Source organism: Phytophthora sojae, assembly GCF_000149755.1.
Source record: "Phytophthora sojae unplaced genomic scaffold PHYSOscaffold_9, whole genome shotgun sequence".
Classification (NCBI taxonomy): Eukaryota; Oomycota; class Peronosporomycetes; order Peronosporales; family Peronosporaceae; genus Phytophthora; species Phytophthora sojae.
In genome coordinates this window covers 2330470-2350427 of record NW_009258123.1, presented here as the reverse complement: position 1 = coordinate 2350427, position 19958 = coordinate 2330470, and the positions used below count along the sequence as shown (strand labels likewise).

At 53.8% G+C, this 19958-nt stretch overlaps 11 protein-coding genes across 11 annotated transcripts; 5 read left to right on the top strand and 6 right to left on the bottom strand.

Moving 5' to 3' along the window:
• Positions 1-67: 67 nt before the first annotated feature.
• Positions 68-1390, top strand: PHYSODRAFT_522600 (hypothetical protein; the record flags this gene model as incomplete). Its single annotated transcript, XM_009536667.1, has 2 exons — positions 68-484; positions 533-1390. The coding sequence occupies 2 exons, from the start codon at positions 68-70 to the stop codon at positions 1388-1390; spliced, it is 1275 nt and encodes a 424-aa protein (XP_009534962.1).
• Positions 1391-1460: 70 nt separating this feature from the next.
• On the bottom strand, positions 1461-2792 carry PHYSODRAFT_256392 (hypothetical protein; the record flags this gene model as incomplete). The annotated part of the gene is made up of 1 exon (XM_009536666.1): positions 1461-2792. The coding sequence occupies one exon, from the start codon at positions 2790-2792 to the stop codon at positions 1461-1463; it is 1332 nt and encodes a 443-aa protein (XP_009534961.1).
• A 256-nt stretch (positions 2793-3048) lies between these two features.
• Positions 3049-4200, top strand: PHYSODRAFT_318485 (hypothetical protein; the record flags this gene model as incomplete). Its single annotated transcript, XM_009536665.1, has 7 exons — positions 3049-3239; positions 3318-3360; positions 3434-3494; positions 3561-3636; positions 3821-3905; positions 3972-4042; positions 4119-4200. The coding sequence occupies 7 exons, from the start codon at positions 3049-3051 to the stop codon at positions 4198-4200; spliced, it is 609 nt and encodes a 202-aa protein (XP_009534960.1).
• Positions 4201-4477: 277 nt separating this feature from the next.
• On the bottom strand, positions 4478-5815 carry PHYSODRAFT_338788 (hypothetical protein; the record flags this gene model as incomplete). Its single annotated transcript, XM_009536664.1, has 2 exons — positions 4478-5635; positions 5702-5815. 2 exons carry the CDS (start codon positions 5813-5815, stop codon positions 4478-4480), a joined length of 1272 nt encoding a protein of 423 aa, XP_009534959.1.
• Positions 5816-8176: 2361 nt separating this feature from the next.
• Positions 8177-8929, top strand: PHYSODRAFT_393864 (serine protease trypsin-like protein; the record flags this gene model as incomplete). Its single annotated transcript, XM_009536663.1, has 1 exon — positions 8177-8929. A coding segment is annotated over one exon (753 nt), but the record flags the coding sequence as incomplete, so codon positions are not given.
• A 362-nt stretch (positions 8930-9291) lies between these two features.
• On the bottom strand, positions 9292-10651 carry PHYSODRAFT_521989 (hypothetical protein; the record flags this gene model as incomplete). The annotated part of the gene is made up of 2 exons (XM_009536662.1): positions 9292-10467; positions 10538-10651. 2 exons carry the CDS (start codon positions 10649-10651, stop codon positions 9292-9294), a joined length of 1290 nt encoding a protein of 429 aa, XP_009534957.1.
• A 680-nt stretch (positions 10652-11331) lies between these two features.
• On the top strand, positions 11332-12636 carry PHYSODRAFT_338785 (hypothetical protein; the record flags this gene model as incomplete). Its single annotated transcript, XM_009536661.1, has 4 exons — positions 11332-11553; positions 11624-11680; positions 11751-12384; positions 12458-12636. 4 exons carry the CDS (start codon positions 11332-11334, stop codon positions 12634-12636), a joined length of 1092 nt encoding a protein of 363 aa, XP_009534956.1.
• A 148-nt stretch (positions 12637-12784) lies between these two features.
• PHYSODRAFT_522340 (hypothetical protein) lies at positions 12785-14785 on the bottom strand (the record flags this gene model as incomplete). Its single annotated transcript, XM_009536660.1, has 1 exon — positions 12785-14785. The coding sequence occupies one exon, from the start codon at positions 14783-14785 to the stop codon at positions 12785-12787; it is 2001 nt and encodes a 666-aa protein (XP_009534955.1).
• Positions 14786-15155: 370 nt separating this feature from the next.
• On the top strand, positions 15156-16223 carry PHYSODRAFT_338783 (hypothetical protein; the record flags this gene model as incomplete). Its single annotated transcript, XM_009536659.1, has 1 exon — positions 15156-16223. The coding sequence occupies one exon, from the start codon at positions 15156-15158 to the stop codon at positions 16221-16223; it is 1068 nt and encodes a 355-aa protein (XP_009534954.1).
• A 132-nt stretch (positions 16224-16355) lies between these two features.
• Positions 16356-18199, bottom strand: PHYSODRAFT_523711 (hypothetical protein; the record flags this gene model as incomplete). The annotated part of the gene is made up of 5 exons (XM_009536658.1): positions 16356-16482; positions 16548-16775; positions 16840-17291; positions 17370-17419; positions 17482-18199. The coding sequence occupies 5 exons, from the start codon at positions 18197-18199 to the stop codon at positions 16356-16358; spliced, it is 1575 nt and encodes a 524-aa protein (XP_009534953.1).
• Positions 18200-18737: 538 nt separating this feature from the next.
• Positions 18738-19859, bottom strand: PHYSODRAFT_338781 (hypothetical protein; the record flags this gene model as incomplete). Its single annotated transcript, XM_009536657.1, has 1 exon — positions 18738-19859. One exon carries the CDS (start codon positions 19857-19859, stop codon positions 18738-18740), a length of 1122 nt encoding a protein of 373 aa, XP_009534952.1.
• Positions 19860-19958: the final 99 nt, after the last annotated feature.

Below are 19958 nucleotides of genomic sequence, written 5' to 3'. Positions count from 1 at the left end.
CACGATCAAGGAGTTGATGAAAGAGATTGAGGAACGGTTGGATGACATCGAGTGCCCCGCCAGTCCAATGGATCGTCACGTATATGAGCGTTTGGCGAGTATACACGCGTATCTCCAGTCTCTCTCGCAGTGTCGGCAAGACCTATTACAGGTTGTTATCGCTCTGGCTTCGTCGTGTAAGTGGTCACTTGCAGATCGTGTGGACTCCACAAACCTCGCTTCGAGAACCATTGTATCACGTGGGATTGGCCATCGAAGCTTGGCGTTCCATCACAGCATTGATCACTTGTTGGTGCGTTTCGATTTGCCCGAAGCGGCTAGCCACATTCACAGCTGGAAGCATCGCTGGGATTGGGACCACCTAACGGAGCTGAACGATTTCGACACCATGCTCCAGGATCCGGAATATTTTGCTGGTCTCCGAGACGAAGAGGAACGGATTGAAGTCGCTACACTGCTTGCCTTTGAAATCGATCGACGCAGAGTCATCTATAGCGCTGATACTCTTGACGCAATGACACGTGCAATCCAGGGTCTTAGCGGTGATGCGGCGATTCCAGTTCTTCCACGTTGGCATGTTCCTTGGCATGAGATCGATGTACGTGGATACATCAGCTCCGGGTCGTTCGGATCAGTGCATTGTGGCAAGTGGTTCGAGGCAGATGTAGCAGTGAAACTATTGTTCCAAGCTGACAAGGCGGACTTTTTCCACGAGATCGACGTGTGGTTTTCGCTAAACCACCCTAACGTGGTCAAGCTCTTCGGAGCGTGCCATGTTGGAACCCCATTCTTTTTGTGCGAGTACGCGGAGAACGGAACTCTTCCCCAGTTCGCTCGTGATCAAAAGTGGCAGGATTGGATTCCGGGCTATTCGCTATTCGGTCGCCCGCGCAACCCAGTGTGGGCTGCGCTGTACAACGCAGCGAAGGGACTCCAGCATCTACACCAGCGTGGAGTAATTCATGGAGACCTCATGGGGAATAACATTCTAGTGGGCGCCGATCGGAAGGCCAAACTGACCGATTTCGGTCTCAGCGTGTTCGCTCAGAACCTGAACCCCCAAGCTGCCGAGCCCGTCGGTGCAGTGCGCTGGAAAGCACCGGAGAGACTAGGAAAAGTTGACAGTGGACCGTCCTTCAAGTCCGACATTTTCTCGTTTGGAATGTTCATCGTGGAGCTACTGAGTGGCCAGTTACCTTGGATCAATATTGGGCTTGATGCTGGTGTTCGACAAGAGGTGTTACGAGGGAAACTCCCTCACCGCCCACCTCAATTCGCAGATGATGAATGGAACCTCGCGCGCCGAATGTACTGCTTCGATCCGTCTGAAAGGATCGACAGTTTCTCTGTGGTGATGACACTGCGCTCTTACGTCGGAAGGCTAGCCTAAACAGTCCGCCATAGTAGCTGTAGCAAAACGAATGCACGCTATCAAGAAGAAGAAAAATGGTTAGATTTACCTATTGAAACGACCCCCACGCAAAGTCGTCTGCTCCCTTGTCCGATGCTTTGGCCGCTGATGTCTCCGTTGTCCCCACAGCTGGAGCTGCAGGCGACGATCCAAAGCCAAAGGGGTCATTCGAATTCGACGCCGGAGCGCTATCAGCCTTCACCCCGAAGGGTTGGGGAGGGGCAGGGTCGTGAGACGCAGCAGCGCCGAACGTGCCCCAGCCCCCACTCGACGCACTGTTGTGTGACTGCATCAACGCTGGACTCGCGCCTTTCGGAGGCGTCGTCGACGCCGAGGCCGTGCCGAGCTCCCCCACCGTGAGTGCGCCCTTGGACAGCGCGAACGCCGGGTTGTTCGACTCCATAAAGCCCGCACCCGCCGTCTGCTGGATAATACCCCCCGCCGCTGACCCTCCAGACTTGACCGCTACAAGTCGTCCCATCACGTTCGCCTTCTTGGCCATGAGCTGTGCCGTGTGGTGCTGCAGCGCGATGAGCTCCTGCGTGAGCTCGCCCGCCACCTTCAGCGGGTCTTCCCGCGGCCCCTGCTCCTCGGAGGCCACGCTCCGCATCTGCGCGTCGATCTGCATGCTCTGGATCTCCTGCTTGGCGGCGTGCACGTGCTTCTGCAGCAGGTTCTTGAGTGCGTCCAGCGACCTGGCCGAGCTCGGCACGGGGAAGCCCAGGCCGTCCACCTGGTCTGCGATGCGCTCCACACAGGCCTGCAGGCTCTGCACCGCCCTGGCCGCCGCCTGGTCCACGCGCGACAGCACCTCCGTCTCGTGCTGCTGCGTGCGGATCTGCGTCGTCACGAGCTCCGTGAGCGACGAAGCGTCCGCCGCGGACGTGGCGGGCGACGTGGCAATGAACGACAGCGGCGCGTCATCCAGCGCTGAAGCCGAAGCTGATGAAGCTGCTGGGGGCGCGTCCACAATGGGCGCGCGCTCCTGCGTCTGCGTCTGCGGCGTGAGGTCGAGCGTGGGGAAGAGCGACGTGGGGAAGGCCGCGGGGATGCGCGCGAGCCCGCGCTTGGTCATGCACACGATGAGGTGCATGCCCATGACGAACTCGGTCTCGCCCACGCGCTCGCTGCCGGGCAGCAGGCGCAGCGCCTTGAGCCGCGCGTAGAGCTCCTGCACCTGCTCCTCCGAGAGACTCGACTTGCGGAAGAACTCGAGCGCCGCGTCGCGCGCGATGGGCGCGCCGCTGCCCTGCGTGAGCTTGGCGAAGAAGGCGCGGTAGCGGCTGCCCTCCAGCTCGATCATGGTGTACAGCTGCGCGTCCAGCGGCGCGTCATCGAAGGCGGAGAGGGTGGGGGCGTCGGGGAAGGCCGCGAACGACATGGCGAACGGCGATACTGTAGCCTAATGCTGATGCGCCACTTCACTTTGGGCTTTAGAAACGTTTAGGTTAGCTACGGTGCTTACCCTAGCAACGTTTCTTACACAACTTGTACGTAGCGTCCGTTTCTAACTGAACGTGGAAGTTCAATTTTGAAACGGCTGAAAGTTGAGGCGCGAAAAAACAGGCACCAGAGCACAGTCAATGACCGACCGGAAGCGTACGAGGCATGGCTCTATGCGTACGAGGCATGGCTCTATGCGTCCAAGGCACAAGAAGGAGGAGAAGGGGAAGGAGTTGAGGGACGAGGGGGTGAAGGCCATTGGGTTCCAGGTGCGGTCGGCCTCGGGGGCTGCGGGCACGGGCGCGACCAACCACCTGCTGGTCTACTCGACCCGTTCGTGCTGGCAGAGCTACGTGCGCCCCAAGGAGACGCTCGTGCTGGCGCTGTGCGTAGAGTTGCTGGTGGTTGAATACGGGTGATGATCGTTATTTAACGGTTGGGGGCTCGTTGGGGCTAATCGCAGTGAGTGCAAGGCGCTGCTGTCGGAAGTCCGGATTCTGAACAAGGTGGGGAGGAGGGGGCTGAACAAGTTCAATAGATGCAATAGGGGACTGATGTTGGCGATGGTTTGTGCTGTAGAACGCGTGCGCAGTGAGTGTGAGTGTGGCGGTGGAGAACCGACCGAGGTCCTATGTCCATGGTGCGTCGTACGGTACTGTGTTGGTGGTGCTGTTGGTGGAAATTCTCATTTGTGACGGTCCTGCAGTGAAAAGAGTGGAGAATTTACCGCACAACCGGGAGGTGGGCGTGACGCTGCCGTTCTTCCCCTGCAATTTTGTGCGGTAGGTTGTCGCTGTGAACTTTGCTTTGATTGGTGTATAGAGCTAACTCGGTTCAATTCCCTTGGGCAGACTGCAATTCGAGCGCCAAGCACAACCTTCAATAGCTGTATACGCGTACGTATCCCTACGGTTGATCATGTGCTTAATGTGAGGTCGCTTACGGAAGGTTGCTTTGTATACCCAGAGTCCAGCCTTTGGGCATCCCAAGCGACGACATTGAGGCCGAGTCTGGACCCTCACTGTGCACCGTGCTCAGTCATACGACCGAGGTACGTTCTCAAGATGATCGACTTTGAGTTGCATTGAGCTCACTGTTGACATGTGTGCTCATACAGAATATCCTGTTCGGATCCTCCTTACGTGCCAGTCAACCTTTCATGGACTGCCTCAGCGACCACCACTCAGGGTATGCCCGTCCTCTAATCAGCGTTCAGAGTGATCAAAAGGCTAACGCTTCTTTTATTTTATTTTCTGCCTTTCAGCTCACCTGAGTGGATGGCTAGACAACGTGGATACCTGCTAGACGAGCGAATAGCGCGATTAGAAGCAGCGCTATTCAATTGAAAACTAATCGGATACTACACGATTTTGATGTTTAAAATTTTCGGTCAAGCTAACGAATAAAGGCAAGTCATTCACGTTTTGTCTCCCTCAGGTTGCATCGACCACCGGCACGAAGAAATCCAATTACAAGTTGTCATTTCGAGTGAAAGTTACAAATGAAAGGTACGATGTGCATTTGAAAAAGTTTATGAAATTCAAAGACTACGGAAGACAAAGTAAAAATTATTGTCGTGCAGAAGGAAGCTGGAGCTGCGATCTGAGGTCATTGGTCCGGCGATTATTTGCTTACTTGAACGGGGGACGCGATTCCCTCAACGAGGTGTTCCTCCAAATCCACGGCGGCGCTGGCATGACGACGGGCCAGCCACGCAAACACGCCGACAAGAACAAGCAATGCTGGGACGATCCCGTACGTGCTGAGCTTCCACATCGTACGCACCCCGTACTCGTCGTAGATATGGCCACCAACAAGGGATGCAATGCCAGCCCCAACGCCCCGCTGGAAAGCAGATATCAAACCAATCATTGTACCAGCTGCCCCTTTCGGTGCCGCTGCGTAGAGATACGTGGTCAACGACGCTGCCAGCAACCCGAACGTCACGCCGTGCAGCATTTCAAGTGGCACGACGTACCAAGGCTGTGTCATGTAAGCGTAAACTACCCCGCGAACGAAGAAAGCGGCAATGACGACAACGATGCACAGCGCCGTCCCAAGTCTCTCAATCATGGAGTTGGACAGGAAAAAGATCGGTATCTCGGACAGCGTCTCCACCGCAACGAAGACACTTACGATGGTCTCTCCGTCGTCCGACAGGTCGTACACGTTCAGGAAAAGGTAGCTATCGATGAATCCACCGCTGATGCCAGCCCCCAGAGCCACAACAAATAGCACGAGAACGTCGGGCCGTCGGGCGATGACCTTCGCACTGCTCCGCAGTAGTCCTTTGTGGCTTGTCGGCTCGTTGTCGTCCCCATAGCCGGAGGGGATGTAGTACATCAGCACGAACAACGAGATGCACGCCATCCCGAGCATCATCGTGAAGCACCAATCAATTCCGACTGCAGATGCCATCATACCGGAGATATACCCGCCGACGCCATAACCGAAAGCTCCATAGAGCCTCTGCTTGCCGAAATCGCCTCCGTATCGACCAGTGAGCTTCATCGCGGCGAGGTCCAGCATCGCGTTGGTGGGCATCATCTGGAGATACGCCACGAAAATCGTCGCGCACATGAGCGGAAACGAATCCACAAACTGGATGGCGAACACGAGAAGTGCAGCTGTGATGTGGCACAACACGTGAACTTGCTTGTGGCGGCGTAGCGTATCCGCTATCGCTCCCCATATCGGAGGTCCGAGCAGCGTGCACAGACACGGAAGCGCAAGCAGAATGCCGATTTTACTGGTGGAGAAGCCCTTCCCTTCGAAGAAAATCTAATAAAACCAACGCGAACTGTAAGCAAATTTTCATATTTTTGCTTTTATGGAAGTTCAACGCACCGATAAATATGCAATGAGCGAGTTGCAGTAGTAGTGCGTGACGAACAGCATCTTGAGCGGTACGAGTTCTTTGGCCTCGCCCGCGTCGAGCAGGAACATGGGGCGACAGCGCATTGTCGGTTGCAGACGACTGGTAAATAACGAAATGAGCCGAGGCGCTCTAAGAAATGAGAAGCCTTTGAGTATCGATTTTGTTTACCCCGAGATCCTTGCGTGCGGTACACACGACAATGGTGGCAATCGCGGTTCGTGCTTGCCACGAAACGGTGGTATCCTACGTCCACTTCAAGTTCATCCACTAATCAAAGTTGTCGATGATTCAAAGTGTAGGTCGCTTAGTCTTCTTCTCAGATTTTGCACTCATCTAATCATCACAACTCGTAATTCGATCATCATCATTACAAGGGAAACTGATCAACTAGGAACAGTTTAGGGTAACTCATTTAGACGTCAAAGTGCCAGCTTCCAGCAGGCTCCGAAATAAGGGCCTAAATATACGCCATACCTGGTGCCTTCTCTCTCTCATCATCATTACGCAGCGTTATTATTTTTTTAAATATTTTTTGGGTGCGGTTCTTCAACTATTTACTATATAGTTTTGAAATAGCCACATGTGGCTATTTTTGACCCAAAAAGTGCCTTAGCTCAAAATTAAAATGACTACCCCAAATAAGTTTTGGACTAGCTACTTTTCAGTTTACCTGGGTTTACGACCGCGTACTACGCACACGGATCTTAAATCACAGAAAGCGTTCTAGTTTGAACATTAAGTCGCCTTGGCATTATAACAACACCCTGATCCCTAAAAAACCCTTTACCCTTGGGGCCTAGACCCCCCTCTACCTCCCCCGGAGAGGGAGCACATCGCTTCGCTCGGTAGTCGGCAGGACCCGCCTGCGGCGGGCGTTGGTGCTATCGTTGTCATTTAAGGAAGACACCAAGTATCTATCGGGTACGAAAAAAGTGGCTATTTTGTTAATCAATTTCAGAAGTGGCTAGTCAGCAATCAAAAAGTAGCTACTTCAAAATAAATACCCATATTTTTTTACGGGGATAGGAAGCAACCTACCGCAGACCAAATCGGATTATATCCGTGGTACATCAAGTCAAACGCTTGACATTTTCTCGAAACCGGTACGACTCCGGTCCTCCAAAACTTTTATGTGCGTTGGGCAGACTGGGGCGGTATGATATTCATCACACCGGTATGACCCCGGTGTCGCACTAGGCCCCCTAGGCAAATCGAACCGGTGTGCTACCGACGATACTGATATGAATCAGTACATATATTTGGTTGGTTGAAGTGGAGTACATGTAAAGAGAACGCTTGAGGGGACTGTACAACAGCACTCGAGGTAAGCATTTACATTTTCTACAAGCTACAAACAGATCTCAACCAAGGTTCGATTTTTTTTAATTTGTAAAGCATTGCCGGTTGATATCTTGCATCTACAGATTTAACGCAAATTTCCGGACAGATACTGCGGCTGCGAAGCAGGCGCAGGAGATGACCGTACCTAAACAAAATAATTAATAAAAAAAAGGAAGGCTATACCAAAATCCTTCTATCCCAGCCTTCGCGAAGCCCTAGTAAAATAATAACGCTGTTATTAAAATACCGCCTCCATCCAACAGTACGGCAATATGCCTAATACTGACCCCTTCTCTTGAATGAATTTTCCTGAAAATTCATCGATACTCATTTGGACGAGGATTGGTCATAAGGGCGAAGTAATACGGAAATATCGCTTTTTTCACTTTCAGGCCTTGCCGCTACTTCAGGCCGATCGACATGCAGCCTTCTCCATTTTGGGGGTTTGCAGGACCTGTACATACATTTTCATTCTCCTGCTTTACGAAGACTCTAATTAAATCCTTGTCCGGTGTAATTATCTCAAAGGGAGACGGTCTTCTCTAGCAAACGTGACAATGCAAATGTATCTCTCGTGTCTGTATGTACATGTACTGTAATTGAAAAGTCTACACCTTTGCCAATGTAGTCGGGCTCTCAATTAGCTTTTTTCAAAAGGTACCTTTTAAAAGATATAGGGAATCGAGGAATTTGCCTTAATTTGGGAGGCCTGGGTAATGAATGAGTCATTGTATTAATACTGTATACATTTCCATTACTAATGACTAAAAAGAGATGCTACAATTGTGGATGATTGGCCCTATAATAGTGATTCACTGTGAGATACTCAAGTCATGTACATGTAATACGTACGGTGCAGTACACTGTACAATAATGTATGGTCACGCCGGGAGTCCAGGGGCTGGACTCGTGGTCCTGGATTGGTTCTTTGACGAGATCATTTTGGTTTTACCTTCCAGCTTCTCACTGAAGGCGTCCTCTCTCCAACCATGAAGTTCGATCAAGTAGCCATGTGTACCATGTTAATGATGGCAATTGTGAACGCCTACTCCTTCTCGGATATGACGAGAGCGGCCCCGGCTTCCGCCCCCAACAATGGCACCGACATGACGGCAGACGAAGAATCTCGAATCTACGGCGGCAAGAGCGCGAAGTTCAAGAACTACCCGTACATGGCGAGTCTGCGCGCGAACGGCTCCGTCAGTGGCACGTTTTGCGGTGGCACACTGATTGCCCCGCAGTACGTACTAACGGCAGCTCATTGCACCGACTGGTACCTGTACGACGTGTACGTCTCCCTCGGATCGAAGCATAGATCTGGTCGAGACTCAGGAAAGTCCGAACAAATTCGTGTCGTCGAGGCTTTCCGTCACCCGGAATACCGCCTCTTCAACATATCGGCAGGGACCCACGACGTGGCAATGCTCAAGCTGGAAAGACCCACCACTTATTCCCCCGCGCTTTTGCCCAACGCAAACGGATCCAACAATAAGCCTGACAATACGGCCACCACCCTCGGGTGGGGGTTAATAAACAACGAGACTTTGAGTGAAACACTTCGAGCCGTGGACGTGAACATCATTTCGAACACGAAGTGCAGCAAACTATACATGGGGGAAGAAAGCATCGTGGACGACTCCGTCATTTGTGCCGGATCAGGAGGTGGCAAAGACTCGCGCGCAGGTGATTCAGGTGGCCCCCTTGTTGTTATTGAGGTGGTGGTGGGCATCGTGAGCGCCGGGGCCGACGACTGTGGTGTTTTGCCTGGAATCTACGCGCGCGTCACTTATGCACTGGATTTCATCAATGACATCCTGAACGGCGGATCCACCGGTAATGTTACGGAGTTACTGACCGCTGGAGCGATGATCTTCGATGAGAACGTCTATACGTCTCAAGATGCTTCTGCGATGGACTCGATCGACGTTGAGTAGGCAAAAACGGACAGCTTGATATGGTGCAGATATTAGGCATTAGGAATCGTTTTAACGAAGTCCAATAACAAATGTGCCTTACTGCAGTCCCCTACGTTATTTTTCGGCATAAGTTGACGTGAAGAGACGGCACAGTTATTCGTGTTGTAGACAACAGCGAGAAAAAAATGTAATTACGGAAGTAGTATTATAGAATGTGTATCTTACGTTGTGCCCACCAGCATCGCTCTGTATCGATTTAACTCAAGAACGACCTATAGTCCAATCTTGTGTCACCTAATTATTCAAACCTGCTGCGGTGATACCTTGTTGATCTCGATCGGGGATTCGAGCTCATCGACGAGCTGCTTTTCAAGTTCTCTCTCCGCCGCATTATGCCGATGAGCCAGCCACGCAAAACCACCAACAAGTAGAAATGATGCTGGAACGAGGCCATACGCACCGATCTTCCACATCGTGCGCACGCCGTATTCATCGCAAATATATCCGCCGACGAGAGATGCAATGCCTGCCCCAATACCACGCAAGAAGGCTGAAAGAAGTCCGATCATAGTCCTAGTAACTCCTTTCGGAGCTGCGTCGAAGAGATAAGTAGTCATCGATGCGAGTAACAACCCAAATGTAACTCCGTGAAGCAGCTCGAGCGGCACGATGAACCATGGTTGCTCCATGTAGGCGTACACGATATCGCGAGTGAAGAAGGCGACGACGACGATGGAGAGGCAAACCGCAGCACCGAATCGCTTGATCAGTGCACTGGATAGGAAAAAGACTGGAATCTCGGACAGTGTCTGCACCGCCACAAACACGCTGACGATCGTAGCGCCGTCGTCTGACAAGTCGTACACGTTCAAAAAGAGGTAGCTATCGATAAACCCACCACTAATGCCCATCACCAGCGCTACAGCAAACAATACGAGCACATCAGGACGTTGCCCAATATGCTTCACACTGCTGCGAAGAAGCCCCTTTTGTCTTGGTTGATCTGCATCATCTCCATAGCCAGAAGGAATGTACAAAATCAACAGCAGCAGAGAGATGCAGGACACCCCAAGCATCATCGTGAAGCACCATTTGATTCCAATCGAGGACGTCATCATACTGGAGATATAGCCGCCAACACCATATCCGAAAGCTCCGTAAAGTCTCTGCTTGCCATAGTCACCTCCATAGCGACCAGTGAGCTTCATCGCCGCAAGATCCAGCAGCGCCAGAGTTGGAACCATTTGGCAGTAGACCGCGAACACGGTGACGCACATGAGCGGGAACGAGTTCACGAACTGGATCGAGAAGATGAACAATGCCGATGAAATGTGGCACAAGATGTGAACTTCCTTGTGGCGGTGCTGTACGTCGGCGATTGCTCCCCAGACCGGCGGCCCGATAATCGTGCAGAGGCGTGGAATTGCGAGAAGAATGCCAATTTCACTCTTCGAGAAGTTCGAGTCCTCGAAGAAAATCTACATCAACACAAAGATGGTGAATGTCCGAACAAAACATCCCAAGCAAGTCGACAGCTGCACAACTCACTGGAAGGTAGGCGACCAGTGAATAACAGTAGTTGTGCACCATGAAGAGCATTTTGAGAGGCACAAGCTCCTTGGCCTCGCCAGCGTCGAGCAAAACCATCGGGCGACACCCCATCGCGCCGGTACTTGTTAGTGCCGCGCGAAACTCGAAGTGAGTCGTGCCTCCAAGGTCGACAAAAGGGTACAGTATTCGTCGACACACAGCATTGATGACGGCGTGAGTCAGCGTTGAAGTTGCGCTAACTCGACGCCAGCGGTATTTTGCACGCAGTTTGCCATAACCAGGTTTGCGGCGTGGTTACCTGTTCCCGCGGGTATAGCAAAATCTCGTTCATGCTTGCTCATTCATTTTCATGCGCGGCAGTATAAGCGTGACTTTGCGATTTAACAGAGCAACCCCACTTACACCATAAGTAAGCCGTATATCTTCATCCACGAATCAAAGTCAATCAAAAGCTGCAATTTATCGCGTGACAGCATTCAGTTGTAACATTCAGTTGTAACTGAATGCTGTAGCCACGATCCACGCAATAAAATATGCTGGGCTGCAGCTTTTTTGTTGTTGTTGTGAGTTTAGCCGAAAATTCTTCCCAGGATGCAGCTCTGACGCCAAGCAGAGGCTGTTTCCGCTTTAACCGACGCTTGTTTGACGTTTAATGCGTGCGCGAGTAGCCACTCATCAAGGATGAATCCCTTCAAGTACAGGGTACAGTGGAGAAGATATGACCGTTCGAGATTCTTCATTTGAAGATTTCCTTGGCCCAAGCCACCCAATCCGTAGTGGCAGCGATATCAATGGAGGTTTCTGCGCCGTCAAACGAGCGTACGCCCCTTCTGCATTCATCCGGCAAGGCACAGCAGAGTAGCTCTTACTTCCACCGGTTGGGTTTGGCTGCAATCTTTGGTACGGGGGTAGCAGCGTTTTCCAGCATTGGCTCGATTGTGGTGGCTCTGACGACTCTCTTAGTGCTGGTGTGGGTTTGTGTCACTCAGGCGGAAGCGTCTCAAGCCCTTCAGGTGAATCCCTTTGTTGCTGCTAATTGCATTCACGCAAAACCTTCTAACTCAACATCGTTATCGACTGTAGGCAACAAGTCACTTCAGGAAGCCATTCTTCATCACCTGCCTGGACCATGCCATCACGGTAGGCATCTCTGTGCGGATTCCCCATTAGAAGACCCCTGGAATTGCCATTTACTCTTCGCTTACGGCAGGTCGTGATTCTACCAGGAATTTACCTCTTCCACCGAGTGAGCGAGTACAATGCTGGCGTACGGACTGACAAGTGGGGAGTTGCCGACGTGCTGCAACGACACTCAGCGCTTCCTGTGCGCAAACTGCTGAAATTGGCAGCGGTGCTGAACTCCGTCTACCTCATCGCGGACTACATGTGGTTCGCCGCTTTGGGGATGATCAGCGTCGCTGCGGGCACGTCCATCGGCAGCACGTCTCCCTTTTTCGTGTATCTCTTCTCGATGTGTTTTCTCCACGAGCGAGCGAGCTGGAAAAAACTGATCGGAGTTCTCGTCTCGTTCGTTGGCGTCGCGCTTGTTGCCGTTTACCAAGATGGCGCAGTCGAAAGCTCTCAAAATTCAAGCTTCCTAGCTTGTGCATTGGTGCTGAGTGCGACTATCATCGTGTCGGGATACCAAGTCGCGTACTGCGTGCTTGTCGGCGAAGGTGCAATGGACGCATCAACGCTTTTAACCCTGACGGGTTTGTGCGGATTGATGACGATTCCAGTCTGGGTTGTCGGAAGCTTGGTGCTTGCGGTGTGCCCCATTGAAGCATTGGTAGAGCCGCTGGGGTTGCCGGACACGGAATGGGGGTTCTTCCTGCTCGTCGTGAGTGGAACACTGGCCGGAGTTTTCACCGTACTGCAGTCGTTCGCTATGTGCTGGACGACTCCGCTCATAACGAGTGTGGGGGGGCATGATGACGATCCCGTTGTCCTTGATCTGGGACGCAACGATCAACCACCGGGTGTTCTCCTGGGAGTGTCTTCTCGGAGCGATCTTGGTGATGGCCGGCTTTGGCATCCTCGAGTACAGCTCGCCAAAACAACAAGCCAAAATACAGGCTGGTGCCAGCATCGCCTAATAACATGAATGAAGTACGACAGGGTTGAGTTGCAGCAGACAGAAGATATGACAGTAGCTGTTAACCTCAAGACATGTATTAGACCCAACCTTGCCGACACCTTCAACTGGGTGGTGCCGGCCGATATTTTCGCATTCTTGTGTGTGCGTTACTGGAGCTCCTCGTACATGTGTTTGATCTCTGCCTGGAAGCGCGCCTTCAACTGCGGACGCTTTAATTTGAACGTGGGCGTGATCAGGCCGTCCTCCATCGAGAAAGCGTCCGGGTGGAAGTGCACCTTTTTGACAAACTCAAAGCCACGAAGCTGGGCTTCTTTTCCGGTCGCCTGCATATCTTCCATAACCTCCTTCTGAAAGGCGGCGTTGTGGACCAGTTGAGCAACTGTGAGGTGCTCACCAGACAATCCCTTGGAGTGGCCCCACGCTTCAGCAGTTTCGGGGTCAGGCACGACAATTGCGACGAGGCAGCTCTGAAGCGAGTCTCCGTACACGAAGATCTGCGCGACGTACTTGCTCTTGAGGTACACTCCCTCGATCTTCTCGGCAGCAACGTACTCGCCCTGAGAGAGCTTGAAAATGTTCTTCTTGCGGTCGATAATGCTCAACGTGCCATCAGCGTTCCAGCAGCCAATGTCTCCCGTGTGGAACCAGCCGTTCTCGTCGATCACCTCGGCCGTCTTCTCCGGTTGCTTGTAGTACCCGGCAAACACCAACGGGCCCTTGGTGAGGATCTCACCACGCGGACGAGGTTTGTCCTTGCTGGTGTACCCCATTTCAGGCACGTCTTCCAGGCAAACCTGCATACGAACAAGCGGCGGGCCAACATGGGGGCCCAACGGCATGTCACCAGAGGCAAGGCACAGTCCAGCCGCCGTCTCACTCAGTCCGTATCCCTCGACAACATCGCAGCAGAAGACAATCTTCATGAACTCCTTGACGTCAGCGCTCAGCGGAGCAGATCCAGACAGAATGCACCTGACTCGTCCTCCCAAAACTTGACGGATCTTCGCAAAGATCAGCGCGTCCCAAAGCGCGTGGGTTTTGTACCCAGCACTTAGCCCCGCCTTCTTACTAGCATAAGCCTGGTCGAACATCAGCTTCTTCAACCCGCCAGCGGCTGCCACTCCCTGGACGATCTTGTCGTACACGCGGTTGAACAGTCTCGGCACTGATACGAACAGCGTCGGGGCCAGCTCGGCCAGGTCCTCCATCAGGAACAGCACGTCTCCCTGGTAGAAGCCCGCAGCAGCGCTATTCTGCAGAATAGATCCAATCACCGCCCTCTCGAACACGTGAGGCAGTGGCAAGTAGGACAAATGCACGTCTGTCGGACACACACTTAGTCTCTCTCCTGCCAGCGCACTGATGATGGTAAAGTTGCGGTGCAGCAGGATCACTCCCTTGGGGTCGCCCGTCGTGCCCGACGTGTAGCACAGCGTCGAGATGTCCGTGGGGAGCGGCGGGTCAGCAGGCAGCGGCTCCGCGCGACCAATCAGCTCCAGATCACTCAGACTCTTGAGCTCAATGTTCTTGGCCGCCGCGACGTGGCGCTGCTCCTCCGTGACGGGCTCGAACTGCACCACGGTCTGCAGCTTGGGGCAGGCGTCTCTGCAGTCCATGACGACGTGAAACTGGTCCATGCCGCAGAATAACACGCGCAGCTCCGTGTGGTTGGCGATGTAGGGCACGGCGTCGGGTCCGAGCGTGTCGTAGAGCGGCACCAGCACGTAGGCCATGCGGTCGCAGGCGTGCGCCACGAGGCACCACTCGATCTGGTTCTTGGCGAAGATGCCGACGTTCTCCTGGCGCTGGAGACCGCACGCGCGCGTCATTCCGGACGCCAGGTCGTCCATGCGACGCTTCACCTCGTCGTAGCTGAGCCACTGGAACGCACCCACCTTGCCCGTGGCCGGGTCCACGGCGCGGCGGCCGTAGCAGGGGCGCGCGCCGCCCTCGCGGCTCCAGCCGCGCAGGAAGTTGTGGTACAGCGTCTGCTGCGCCTCGTCCACGGGCACCGTGTTGGGCACCTCGTAGGTCGGGCCGTGCGTGGCGTCGCCCGTGTTGGGCACGGCCGTCGTGTAGCGCAGCCCCGTGTACGAGTCGAAGTCGATCTCGCTCATGGGGCGCTCGGTGCTGCTGGCGGCGCCCATGCTGCTGCTAACGGTTGGGGAGGCGAGAGTGATGGTCACGCGCACAGTGCGGAATGCGGAATGGGCCCCTGGGAGACTCTTGGCTGTTGTTTACACGAAGATTTGTTCCTGCTTCAAGCGTTAAACGTCCCGGTTCTGCTTGGAACCCGACGTGCGCACTTCAAGCTCGACACATGGCGATTGTATGGGAGGCGGCTAAGTGCGAAAAGAGACATGGTCATGCTGTAAATTGTGTGTCTTTGAATCTTTATAGTTTTACAAAGTCTAAGCCTTTTTATTCTACTAGATCGGTAATTACGTCATGTATGTCCTATCACTTGCCCGATGGCTACACTTTACATTGCATCCCGCATTCCGCATTCCGCCCAGCATGGTGAGCGTCGACGTGCTGCTGGGCTACGCGGCGCTGGTCTTCTGCGCCTGGAAGCTCGTATCCTCCGTCGCCGCCGCAATGTCGGGCGCGTCGCATCAGTTCCCACCCGTGCCCAAGGGCGTTCGCCCCCCTCCGGGTCACGTGGACGTACTGCAGCGGTTCTTCGTGACGTCTGGCGGTTTGGCGCTTTATGTGCACAAGTGGCTGCCGCGCTTCGACCGCGCGCCTCGAGGCGTGTTCTTCATTCTACACGGACTGGGGGAGCACGGGGGCCGCTACGACCACGTGGGTAGAGCGCTGGCCAAGGAGGGGTTCGCCGTCTTCATGGTGGACCACCAGGGCCACGGAATGAGCGACGGCGAGCGCATGTACGCGAACGAGGTGCGGGACCTGTCCAAGGACTTCATGGAGTTCGTGCAACACGTGCTCAACGGCCCTGAGCCTGGTAGCAAGAACGCCCCGGTGGTGGACCCTGAGCTGGAGGCGCACGCTGACGTGAAGTGGAAAGATCTGCCGAGATTCGTGCTCGGTCACTCGATGGGGGGAGTGCTGGTGCTGCAGCTCGTGGAGCTGTCCATGCAGCAAGGACTGAGCTGGAACGGGGTCATTGTATCCTCTGCGCCGTTCTGGACGGTTCCGGAGGGAGGTGTCGCGGGCTTTCTGGGGGGTCTCGCTCGGATGCTGCCCAGGATGCACGTCCTGGGGCTCGAGTTCCCGAAACTGGGCAACGATTACGAAGTGTACAAACGCTGGACGCGGGATGAGTTGATGCCCAAGCATGGATCTACGTTGCGGCTCATGTACAGTCTCCTGAGTGAAGGAGATCGGTTCGCGCAAAGTGACAACGAGCTGGCGAAGAACTTTCCGGCGCCGCTGTATGTGCTCCACGGAGAGAAAGACACTATTACGTTTCCTCAGGGAAGTATCAACTTCTACACCGCCTGCACGCAGAAGGACAAGACCATCAACATCGTTCCGGATGCGTTGCACGAGGTGCTTAATCTTGAGGGATACGAGAAGATTCTGAACAATTTTGTGGAGTGGATGACGGCGCGACTCCAGTGATTAGTCTGGTGCAGCCGCAGGGCTGTACTCTGTAGCTATGAAAACGGAGCTACCTGAACAGCTGAGTACTAATGCTGTCGATACAAAAGCGTATTATTGCGATAATTTCCTCACACACTAACCACGCGCAAACTACAATTGCATTCTCTTATCTCTACAATGCTGAAGCTGTTCTTTTCCTGAGGGGAGATAGGAATCGTCAAAAAGATTGCGAAGAGCGGTATCCGGGCGTGCTGTATTAGGATGGGTATCATCGGTTCTAGAACCACAATAAAGAAAACAGAAATGTCAGAAACCTCTTACTCCTCAATGGAACATCACAACAAAGCATGCCTTGGGATTCTCAATGGTGGTGCCCGTGCTGTTGAAGCTTTGCGCGGAAGCATGCCGCGAGACGGTGTTCGCTTTGCTCCAGTCCTACCGTTGCTGCTATTGGGGGTTGGAGATTGGCGGGGTGGAGCGCTGTCGCACTTGGAGATATCTGTAGCTAGGTGACCTCGTTGGCCACATCTTGGACAAGGAACATTCGACATCCGCATCAGATGCCACGTGCTGTAGATAGTTGTTAGTATACACTCGTTAGTTGATGCAATAAATCTGAGGAAAGTAAACTCACATATTAACATGGGCGCTCGGGTACGAAATCCCGCACTCCATTCGTTGCTGGCGCCAATCTTCGCGATCTTGACTGAACTTCCGCAACTTTTTCATTGTTGCATGGACCTCGGGCTTATTTTCTCGGGTTGCCGTCAGCATCACCGTTTCATAGTATCGTCGATCGATAGCTAGTGCTTGCACATCCGTGACGGCCTTGATGTCAAAGATCGCCCCACGCTTTGAGGTAATAAACGGTAGCTCGCCAGCGATATCTCCAGGACCGATTAGAGTAAGCTCAACATTTACGATTTTCTCTGGGTTCTTGCGTGAAGAGGGCTGGGACATCAGAAGACGGCGCATTGTAGCGTCATTCCCTGCTGCTTCAAGAGTCCAATTGATTCGCTCCATGACTTCTCCTGCTGTTATAATATACATCCACTTGGCATCCGTTCCAGCTCGGTACAGATAATCCTGTCGAAAGTACAAAGCAAACGCATTAAAATTAGTCGGTGAAGTCATCTCGTTTGGTGGGAACGATGCCTTTCTTACGTTGCTTGTGAAATGGCGTGACCTCATCGCACTTACGAGGCGCATTTTTTCTTAGCAAAACTTATGTTAGAAATCAAATACCACGTCCGACCAACAATGGGCTTTTACTCACCATGCTTAACCCAGTCTCTGAAGAGGAACATTCGATCTAGCACCTCCGCATTGTTATAGTGCGAAGCTTCCATCGATGCTGTTCGAACGAGACGGATGTAATCTGCGCGCTCAAGGCAAATTAAATCGCAGCTTTCCGTGAATTGTGAAGCTTTGATAGTCGCATTTCGCCTTGCAGAGGGATTCAGCAGCACAATTTCGCCAAACATCGCTCCTGGTCCAAGATTGGCCACCATGGCACCGAAGTCCACCGGTGCTGCATTAGCTTCCGAACTCATTCGCCGAGACATGCGTCGCTGCTTCATTACCGAAAGCATTGGAGGTGGGGAAGTCGGGGCCACGACAGCATCGACCGGCTTCTCCGCCTTAATGTAAACGTCCACCAACCCGTCCACGACAATATAACATCTATCTCCTGTGTCGCCCTGACGGATAACGAGGCCTCCACTTTTCACCTTGATGAGCCTCATCTGGCGACAAATCTCACGTCGAATATATTCTGGCGCAGCACCGAAGATGTTGTTGCTGTACTGCTTGCAGTTCTGCAGCATCCAGCTGTAGACCAGGTCCAAGCTCTGTTCGTTTCGCAATGCGGGTTCGTCCATGAGGATGGCCTTAGCTGCTGCGACGCGCTGCTGCTCTTCCGGCGTTTTCTGCAGTAACTTCTGCAAGTGAGGAGGGACTTCAGGCTTGAAAACAGTCCCGTGACGCGACGTCATTCGCCTCATGCTGCCGCGCGAAAGAAGGCGGCGTGAGGACTGTCGACGTATTGCCCCTGGAGGGTCGAACAGCCTCGGAAGCTCTTGGAGCTCGGACATCAGCGCACACGGGGCCCAAAAACAACGAGATAGCACACACAGCCAGCTCTTAGTACGACGCCTGAACACGAGCAAGCCGAAAACTACTATTTATATGACGCCCAGCTCGATTCACAACTGTGTTTGGTAAATTAACCCATGCCTTCACAGTCGAAGGTTCGTCGCCTGGTCAAACATTTACTTACCTAAGTACACTCTCAGTTTAGATTTTGTGAAATGGTACGGGCGAAAAATACGCAATGAAACTTGGCGATTAGGACCCGGTTTTCACTTGCATCGACACAGCTTCATTTTCATTCTTCAAACGAGGTATATTGCGTCCACTTAGTGCTATCCTGCCCTAACGATCATCGACACAGCTTCGCTTGTTTAGTTTTCTCAACAGACAATGTCACTATCGGGAACCTCCAACTTCATCTCCCTGTCGTCACGATTCAAATCACTTCGAGTCCGGGTTGTACACCGTAAAGTCGATGTAGCCGCGAGGACCGGGCATGCGCGTGCCGAACCACGTGTCGTACCCGGCCGGCGCGTTCAGCGGCCAGTCGTTGATGAAGCGCTCCGCCAGGTCCGGGTTCGAGATGTACGGGCGGCCGAAGCCCACGAGGTCGGCCGCACCGCTGAGCAAGACGCCCTCGGCCGTGTCGCGCGTGTAGCTGTTGGCGGCCATGACGGTGCCCCTGAAGTTCTTCTTGACGTCGAAGGGCTTGGTGAGCGGGCCCTTGTCCTGGAAGCCGAAGCCGAAGCCGTCCAGCGTGGCCAGGTACGCGAGTCCATACGAGCTGAGCTTGTCGGCCACGTAGCAGCACATGTCGTAGTTGTCGGCGCTGCCGGTGTCGCCGTAGAAACCGTTGGGCGACAGTCGCAGGCCGATGCGGTCGGCGGGCCACTCCTTCTGCAGCGCCTCCACCAGCTCCAGCAGGAAGCGCGCGCGGTTCTCGATGGAGCCGCCGTACTTGTCCGTGCGCGTGTTGGTGACCGACTGCAGGAACGTGTCGGGCAGGTATCCGTTGGCTGCGTGGATATCGACGCCGTCGACGCCGGCCTCCTTGGCCAGACGCGCGGCCTTGCAGAAGTCGTTGATGATCTCGGGAATTTCGTCGGTGCGCAGCTCACGGCAGACTTCGTACGGAGCTTGCTCGGCGTTCACGTCGCGGGTGTGGCCCGACACAGGTGCGATGGCGGAGGGTCCCACGACGTCTCCGCTGAAGCTCGGGTGGCCCTGGCGGCCGATGTGCCATATCTGCAGGAAGATTTTGGCTCCTTTGGTGTGGACGGCGTCCACGACGGGCTTCCACGAGTCTCGGTGGGCCTCCGTGTACATGCATGGGGCGCCGTACCATCCGAAGCCTTGCACGGACACGGCGACGGCTTCCGTGACGATGAGTCCGGCGCCGGCACGCTGCGAGTAGTACTCGACTTGCATGGGTCCTGCCTCGTGGGTCACGGGGTCGCATCGGGCGCGCGTGAGCGGGGACATGACTATGCGGTTTTTGAGCTCGAGGTTTTTACTGAGCTGGTAGGGCTTAAAGAGCGTGTAGTCCTTGAGCGGCACCGTCATGGGTAGGCCGAGTTCTTGACAGGGGTCTGCGAGTTGATGGAGTGAGTGGGGATAGTGTTGCGTTACTTGGGGAGAGCAAATTGAAAAGTGAATTGGAGT